The 9,336-nt window shown below is 38.1% G+C and overlaps 1 protein-coding gene across 1 annotated transcript in view; it reads right to left on the bottom strand.

Moving 5' to 3' along the window:
• The window catches only part of WDPCP (WD repeat containing planar cell polarity effector), a 109,814-nt gene that overhangs the window by 61,725 nt on the left and 38,753 nt on the right, over nt 1–9,336 (bottom strand). The window contains exons 10-11 of the mRNA XM_009993435.1: nt 8,775–8,963; nt 6,084–6,207 (exon numbers count right to left, since the gene is read on the bottom strand). Of these exons, the coding sequence (XP_009991737.1) occupies nt 6,084–6,207; nt 8,775–8,963 (313 nt within the window). The remainder of the gene's footprint in view (nt 1–6,083; nt 6,208–8,774; nt 8,964–9,336) is intronic.

Genomic DNA, 9,336 nt, shown 5'->3' on the forward strand with positions numbered 1-9,336 from the left:
TTCAGCAGAAAATCTTGCCCACATCTCTGACAGAGATTTCTTGTGGTTTATCTTTATGGGATTTTATTTTAAAGCAATTATGTAACGTCATTTGTTTTCCCCTCTCCCCCAGTATTGTATTGTAATCACCCCTAGAGAATTAAATCCTGGAGCCATTCCTATACCATCAAAGCATCTGAGTGAAACTGAAAACTGTTGTGGAGCTGATTTAAGGAAAAAAACAAATCATTAGCAACAAAGGGCCGAAGCAAAGATATTCTAAACTTTTCCTAAGATATTTCACCTCTTTAACTGCAAAAATAATCTAGTTTAATTAAATAGGTGCCTTTATTTCTTGCTTGTAAAACAGGTCAAGAAGCATGACGAGGGGAATCTTTTCATGTGCAGTTCCATCACAGCAATTGAAAATCTCATTTATCAATTTCATGGTAATATGAAAACCTTTGGTTTTGATCGTTCTCACAAGATGACAAAAAGTGACTCTTCAAAGTCCTCTCCAGAAGGTGCTACTTTAGTCAGAATGCCACTACTGAACTTACTCCCATAGAGACGAATTCTGTTCATGTGGCCACCATAGAGAACCTGACTGACATCAGTGGTCATTTTATCTGAAGGCATAATTTAATGCCTAATAGGTTACCTTACGAATATAAAAGACATTCTTAGTCCTGAAACATGTCATCATTAATGTTTATAGACACTTTGTGACACACTATGTACCAATATAATTATAGATTCTACTTTTAGGGTGTTCTTTAAAAGGATAATAAAAGCTCTTTGCTCACTTTGTCCCTCAGTTCCACACAGTTGGCAGTAGGTGGGATTGGGTACTATTGCTATGGAGTTGAGGCATTTTCTCACCTTTGATTTAGAGTCCTATTTAGTATGGAATACTCACAGTGAGTATCTGCTTTGCAGATGGCAGTGTAGCAATATGGGAACCTGCTTACCAAGGGGTAGTTAGTACTGCATAAGAGATGTATCTGCAGGGTGGAAGAGCTTTATTTTCACTTTTCAAAGGCTGTCTTGGACTTAAGCAATAACTGACTGTATCAAGTCATCATGTCAGGTAGTGTAGCAGTACACTTCAGAGCTCTTGAACAGTGAAGTGGTTCATAAAAATCAGTACTGGCTGGAAGCAGATCTCCTCTGATGCTACTGACCACCTATCCCCTTTATGAGTGTTTATTTACAAAGGAGCTCTAGCAAGCTCTGTGTGTGAAGTCATAGGCCTTTATGAATGTTCTGCCCAACCTGCAGCTAAATTCGTCTTTGCATTCAACCAGTAGCATCTTACATTGAACACTGAGAAGAGTAGACAAGACTTCTGAGAGGATTTGTGAAGGAGAAAAAACAGTAACAGTAAAAACATGGCAGAGGTTTTAATTTTTTGATTCAGACAAAGGAGAATCTTTCATGAACCCATCCAAAATTCTACCAGTGCATGTGATCAGTGCTGCACTTTGCTCTTGAAAGAAGCAAATGCACTATCATGTTGTTTACAACAAAGCTTTCCTTTGTGGGGAAACATATTTGTACTATGGGGAAAAAAACCCAATTACATTCTCTTAGTAGAATTATAGATGGAAGAGTCCAAATGGTTTTGCATTTAGTATTTTTCCATCTAGAAAAAAAAAAGGCAAAAAGATCCCATTGCACATTCACAAATACAATGGAATTACAAAGGAGGAAAGGGCACTGCAGAAACACAGAGCTATGGCTGCATTCTAACTCTACAACTCCTGAGCTGCAGTGCATACTTTAATTTCCAGCCCACCCTTTACCTCCAGCTCAAGCTACGTTACTTACTGTCTGCCTGACAGAGACAGAAAAATTTGAACAAAACAGAGCAGACGTGTGTTTGTGCCTGTGTGTGTGTGTCAAACAAACAAGATAATTTCATGCATTAGAAAATATGACAAATACAATTTACGAATGCTTGATCAGAGTGAAGCAAAGCCATGATTCAGAGATGCCGTAGTTAACGAGTGAAAAACTATTCCATCCCATTCCATGTTCTGTACACGGCCAGATGAGGCTGTTACACAGAGGCAGGAGGTTGTGCAGCCACTCCTGCATGACACAAATATACTCAGTAGGCAGCGCTCAGCAAAAGGGTGGGGGCAAGAGGGTTACAGCTACCCAAGGCTTCCTAATAAATCCACCTCTGCCCAACATTGCACATAATGATATAATGCATTGTATTATTATTAGCAGTGACATCACAATGAAATGCTGGAGTGCTACTCAAGCGCCAAGGAACACCTAATATACATTTCTATACTTGTAATTCAGTTCCTATGTTTTTTTAATTATAGATAAGAATTTAAAGTGAAAATAATTATTTGCTCCATAAATACTGTTGTAATGGATCTCTGACATATAATTAAGAGGCCTTTAATTTTAAGTTTGTATACTGAACGCCTGGTTTTGGAGGTATTCCATATACCATATTCAGGGCCTTTACCTGCAAAGCTCTAAACTTCTACTTTCATGGAAACTGAACTTAGCTTTTATAATGATGGATACAAATAGCAAGGCTATGTCAAGTATGTTGCAAAGCATTTTTATTCCTTCTAATCGTGATCCTTTTCGATCGTGCTGCCAGAGTTCCTTGGCCCATCTCAGGTTGCAGCATCATTTTCTAACCCATACTTGAAATTCAGCCAGTAATGATGGAGCATCTTCTTTCTAAAATGCCTGATACCGAAAAGAGGAAAGCTACCAACACAGCATTCAGTATTTTCTAGAAACTGATCTCTTTGATGGTAGAAAAATAGTGAGCCTATAATCTCACTGATAATGTAAAAATGGATGTCTCCAGTTATTTGCAACTGGATATACAAGTTTTCAGCCTACAGTAAAGATTAAAATCATTGGCACATGATTATTACTAGGTGAGGATAGCCTTTCTGAAAATGTAACTATTTCTCAATTCTAGTAAATGCAGACACTCACATCTTAAAAAGTACAATAACTGGCACCTTTTTGGCAGACTCAGCAGGCAGGTCAAAGATTGTCTCGGCATGTAGAATGAATTAATATTTCTCTCCCAAGAGTGGGTCCTTCTAGAAAAGGCTTAAGGCATATTGGTGGGGCATTCAAAGGAAGCTGGAGAGGGGGGTGAAAACTTGTTTATATGAACATTTTTCAGATTTAGATCTAGCAACACTGAAATGTTTTAATCTTGTATGAAAGGCTCCGCCCTTCCCTGTCCATCCCTTACATGTCTGGTCTCCTGTATAGGCCACTACACACGCCCTAAGCTTTCTTCTTCCATTTTGCTCTGTACTCCCACTGTCCTTTTGCAGGACTCTCTACGTCACCATCACTGCCTTTAGTCCTTCACCTCCAACTCCTTCTCTCATGCTGCTTATTGCTCCTTCCCCACTCTTCCTACCTCACTTCTGAGTTTCTCCCTGTGTTTTACCTCTTTGTCCTTGGATTTCACTTTCTCTGCATGTGCTGCTTGCTTTCTCTGAAGCCCAGAGGAAATGCAGAAGCCATTACTCTATTCCAAGAAGTGGTTTTTGAGTATCAGCCATACAGTGCGTGTAATTTAGCAAGCGCTATGTTTCCTCTACTTCTTGCTGAAATGGGATACAAAGTGATCACTGCTTTTGCTTCTTCATGCTCACAAGAGAGCAACAAAAGTCCCCTGGTGCTGCATCAAGTTGGCACTGACAGTTTACAGTGCATCTGTATTCAAGTCATCATGTTTGGTCATGCAAACACATCTGCGGTAACACAAACTCACTCTGAAGAGATTCATTAACTATTTGTAACTAGTCTGCAAGTACTCAGTGCTAGATGAATAAGGCTAAAAAAGTGAATGCATCAAATAACAAACGTTGAGACAGAGAGCATATAGCTAACCTAAAATAAAGCTTCACTGATGCCCAGATACAGTAGCTATCTGACAAACAGGTAGTGGAAGAACTACTCCATTTTCAGTGTCCTAATGGGCATAATATGGTGAGCTGAAGAGAGAAGAGCAGTTTTCTCCTCACTTTTCTTCCTGCTCAGAATATGCAGTTGGAATACGCAGAGGCTGGCAGAAGTGGCTTGCCTTGCTGGCTCCTCACAGGCGGATATAATAGCAGTGATTGCACCTTTTGTGTGCCCAAAAGAATTAGTGAGTGTTGTGCCTCCCTATGATTCTCCTAGACATTGCATCACACTTAGATGGCATTCTCTTACCCAGAACCATGGTTTACCATTCCTCCAACAAATCTGTAGTACTCTCTGCTTAGCCTACATTCAAAACATTCTAGTCACTTAAGAAAATGTCTAAAAAGAAATAAACACCAATTAAGGCACAGCTACTTTATACAGTAAGATCAGATGTGGACATAATTTCCTTGCTTTCTATCAGATAAATCTCCCATTTCTGAACATTTCATTTTGTACTTAGATTATGTCTTCTCAGATAAGCTTTAAGCATTACCATCTGTTCTGCAGCAATCACATGATCCTATCATTTTGATTCAGTTAAACACAAATCCCTTTGACAATAGGGAAACAGCAAAATAACACATATTTATTACAAAACCTGCCACAACAGTAGATTGTTCAAGACTGGCTTTAAAGTGGAGGCAAACGACACAAGCAGACCCTCCAGCACACCTCCTCTCTGTGTCCCACACAGTCCAGGCAGGGTTCTGACACTGAAGCTTCTTGTTTGCTAGGGAGATTGAGTCAGTCTTTCAGCTGAGCTGTGTTCAGCAGCCCCAAGGGCTGAAAGCTCAGCCAGGGCCCCATGCCTCTGCATGCCTGCTAGCACTTGGAAGCAATCCTGAGTCAGAGGGAATACACCATTCCCTTGCAGATGTAAAAGCACTATAGTAACACCTCTCAGCAACCTCTGAGGCATTCTTTCCACATCTGTCCTCTGCAGGCAACTGGCCTACGGCCACTACAGTTGGCCACTGCAGCATCAGATCTTCCCTGCTGGTTTATAGGAGAAAGGCAAAAGCAGAGTCTGTACCTGCTATTTCAGCCACATCTGTTAAGAAACCTATGGTGTAAGTTTAGTGCATATTTTGCAGATATGTGGAGCATTCATCTACTTAGAATAATTTGCCCACTGGAATGGACCTGTTTACCAGAAAGATGATCCTACTCAGATTCAAAATGCAGAAGATAGTATAAAATATTTCTCTTCAAGATTTGGAAGGAGTGCAAACTGTACTATCAAAGTAAGCTGCAGTTCCTAGCTTGGCATATGCAGACAACGTATATAATCTGGATGAATCACCAAAAAAAGGTGCATTGCTAGTCTTCTCACTATATCCATCTACACTCCTCCTCAACAAGGTGTTACAAACACTGTGTCATACAGAAGGCAGTATCTCCTTATTTTGACCCTCTGGATAATTCTTAGAGGGAATATTCCAGCTGTAGTTGTGGTTGAACACATAAGCAAGTCAAACTACTGTTTATTGATATTTATAACTGATGAAAATTTGGCTATTCATTTATTATGAAGGAAAAATATAGCAATAAACCAATGCAGTAAAAATTCTAGCTAAATTTGGTATAATGACTTTTCTAATGTAATATAATCTACAGACAAATGTAATATTTAATTTTCTCTTATTTTAATGGTTCTGAAAATTCATGAAAATTTTTGGCATATTAATTTCTACATCAGAACTTTGAGGACGAGAATAACAAAATGCTAGGTGCAAAGGCAAAAGTGTCTTGGATCATGCAGCATTCATTTACATTTTAGCATCTATTTAAACTCGGTGTTTTCTCCAAGTTTGTGAGCTGTTTCAATATTTAATCTGCAAGCAGTTGGTGAATATAAATCTTGAAGAAGCATGCTATCTATTTTTCTGTCAAGCTAAAAGGGAAAAGGTGATTCATTTTAAGTGTATTGATGATAGAAGAGCTCTGAATAGCATTTTATCTGCAATACTGTACCTGAAAGGAATGAAGAGCAAGTTAAACAAACAGTAACAATGAATGCATTTTTTTTCAGGGGTGGTCCTCTTGGAAAATGTTAACCACATTAAAGTAGGCAGTTATTGAAATATGCAATTAATTTTAAGTTGATAGATGCTGAAACTGTCATTCACCTGAGCAGGTGGTGAAAAAACCTTCTTGCATATCTGCTGATTGGGTCCCTGTACTCCAGCACGGTGGTATCCAAGAGGGGTCTTGTTGGAGCATAAAAGGTTCCAAGGCTTGCCTCAAGCTGTGCTGTGGAGTTCAAACACAGGAGCAATGAAACAAGTGAAACCATTTCAATTACAACAGGTTGCTCATGTTTGCAGTCAGTCAAATTCCTCTGATGCTGATGAAATGTGATGTCATTGTTGGACAGATGAAATTAAAATATGACAGATTGCACAAACATAAATGTGCATATAAACTTTCACTTTGAGGTAGAGTTGACAATGACTTTGAGCAACAAAAGCTGTCAAAAGTATGAAGACTGCATCAAATAATACATCAAATAATACATCAAATTCTTACCAGCAGTGTACAATTAAAAGTGACTCACAAGAGTAATACAGGAGAGATCAGCTCTCAATTAGCTCAAATCATCTTAGTCCTCTTAGGCAAACAGCAAGGAATTTCAGGTTTTTAGGGATTATTGTGTTAGGTCAGCAGGTGACAAGAGCCCTTCTTGTGATGGCCTGGAGGTCTAAGAAACCTCCTTCAGCCAACAGTTATTGAAAAACTTCAAATAAAAGGGCCTAGAAATCCCAAGGGTTTGATTTTCCTGTAGTGCGTAGTGGTGGGAACCAGGATAACCTCCCTTGTAATCAACAAAATAAAGCCCTTGTGTTACAGAAACTGTCTCCATTTTCAATACTTTCTGATGCCTACATGTCACAGCTGGACCTCTTAGGCATTTTTCTACAGGTTTTTAATACGAAATTATAAATAATACAATAAAATACATGGTACACATTTGTGACTTAGCTGAAAGGAAATTTAAATTATCAATAATGTTTATATTATGTGACTTCTGCTTGAGAGTTAACATGTAGTACAAGTTCTTGTAGGCAGAACAGGGAGAATTTGCTATATATTTGCTATATAAGTTCTCCTTTTAGAGTGAATGTGCCAACTGCTACTGCTAATCAGAATTTTGCGAGGGCCTTAAAAGCAAAGTATAACCTATTGTCTCATTAGGCAGACAAAATCTCATTGATTTGCTGTTACTAACACTTGTTTAAACTAGCCATTTCTGTATTTAGTGATAATGGTTCTTTATTTCCAAGCATAGTTACATTTTGTTTTATTAGGTTTGATAGCATTAAATGTGCTAAAAGTACTGTGTTAGAAACACAGGCAAACTGTTAGTAAATTAGGTTTTGTGTTACTTTAAACCTAGATAGGAAGATAAGTTGAACTTTAAAGGTATTTTCTTTCAAAGCAGCAGTCAAATGAGATTAAAATTGAATACAGCAGTACCTTTGCAAAAACAAGCCATGCTCTCTTGCCATTGCTGTCTTCCTGACAGCTTGTTTTGTACTTCGGAAATATTTCAATGTACATGGAATACGAGTAAATACTAGCACAGTTATAGATTCATTAGATATCCCAGCTTGATGTTGAAGGCAGAATGAAGATCTCAAAGATAACAGCCCCACCGCTATAAATAAAAGCCCCCACTGGGTTTTGCTAATAAAAAAGAAAAGAAATTACCATGCCAAATTTGTTAGATTCATATAGAATAACTCCTGGACAGAATGAAATCCCATCTGCTGTAAACAGTGTTAGCAAGCTGCATGGGAGGAAACACACAGACATCTATTTATAATGTGCATATTTTTACAAGAGTTTGGAAACCAGCCCTTTTCATGGGTCCTTTTAAAAGCACATTTTACTTAGAACGAGTACACTATGCTTGCAACACGGAGATTTTTTCAAATCAGATCCCCCAAAATGGAATAGCTGATGGCTTGGCAGCACAACTCCAAACACCTTGGAGTTTTTCTATCATCAAACACACCAGAATCCTAAGTATTCTTTCTTGCCACAAAAGATGCTTGGTCCCCAGCTGTCTGCCTGCTAGACTGCAGGATAACACCTTCACTAAATCAAGGCACTTCAAATCTTGAAGTCTATTGAGTTTCAAGATTGATAGCAAATAAGAGGAAGGCAGCACACCAGGCTTCAGCAGAGACAAGGCTGAACCTAAAATTCATAATTTCTTGTGAAGGAACCCAGCTACTACTGCAGGGAGCCCGCATATTGCAGTGAGGACAAATGCTATAATCCTAAAGGAGGCAGCAGAGGATAGTGTATTTAAAGCCTTTGGATTTTGTAATGAAAGAATGAACCTTCAAAAGCACCTTAAAAACCATACAGAAATCACTTGTCCCTGTCGCAGGAAAACATCCCTCCTTAAGTTGGTGCTGTCTCAGTATGGATATATACCAAACATTTCTATCCTATATGAACACGTTAGTCTGCAACATAAGCTAAATTTATGTAATACAATAAAGTTACAGGACATATAAGATAGTGCTATATAGTATAGTCATGCCTATATCATATATATAGTAAAAGACGCATTATTTTAGTATCACTATCAATACAAATGAACTAAATTGCAATCAACACATTGATCCAAATTTTATTGAAAGTACTTCTCTACATACAATGTTTGATTATTGAGTACCACAGTCTGGCTGACTGCCTGGATTCTCACTATTGTCTTCTTTACAAAGTCAATAAATATAGCATCGTAATCCACATATGAACTAAAAAGACACCACAAAAACACATTAAAAATACCATCAGTCCCTTACCTTCTCTGTCTGGTGTCAGCTTTTGTTTAAGAAGGTGATTGACGATGGCACTCAAGCATATGTAACACTGATGACCCATGGTGTTCCAGTTCATGGTGTTCAGGATATTAATTGCCTCGTGTATCTCATCATAACGAATGTACTGGTGGATAATTTCCACAAGGCCCAGCTGTCCTCTTGTGTTCACACCTTTTACAGGAAATATCAAATCCAAGGATAGTGTTATGTAAACCAGTAGCTAACTACTTTTCAGTACATTAAAAAGTAATTGCTGTTGATTAAAATTTGGAAGTTTAGGTTAATAGGTTTACTTTCAAATGTATATGTGAGATAGCTCCTTATCATCTTGGTATGTGTAGGCTGAGGGTGCTTTGGAGAGCACAGAAAAACCATTAATGAACTTTGCACATGGAGGCTGAGTGAACATGGCCAATATATATTAGTGACAACATCTTACAATGAAGACTGTTTTAAACTTGGTAGAAAATGCTTATTACCATTTTAGCATTATTAGATTGGAAGTGATAAATTAATGTTTTTATTTCCTCCTTCCTGTAGGGAA

Source organism: Chaetura pelagica, unplaced genomic scaffold (assembly GCF_000747805.2).
Source record: "Chaetura pelagica isolate M959 unplaced genomic scaffold, ChaPel_1.0 scaffold472, whole genome shotgun sequence".
NCBI lineage: Eukaryota > Metazoa > Chordata > Aves > Apodiformes > Apodidae > Chaetura > Chaetura pelagica.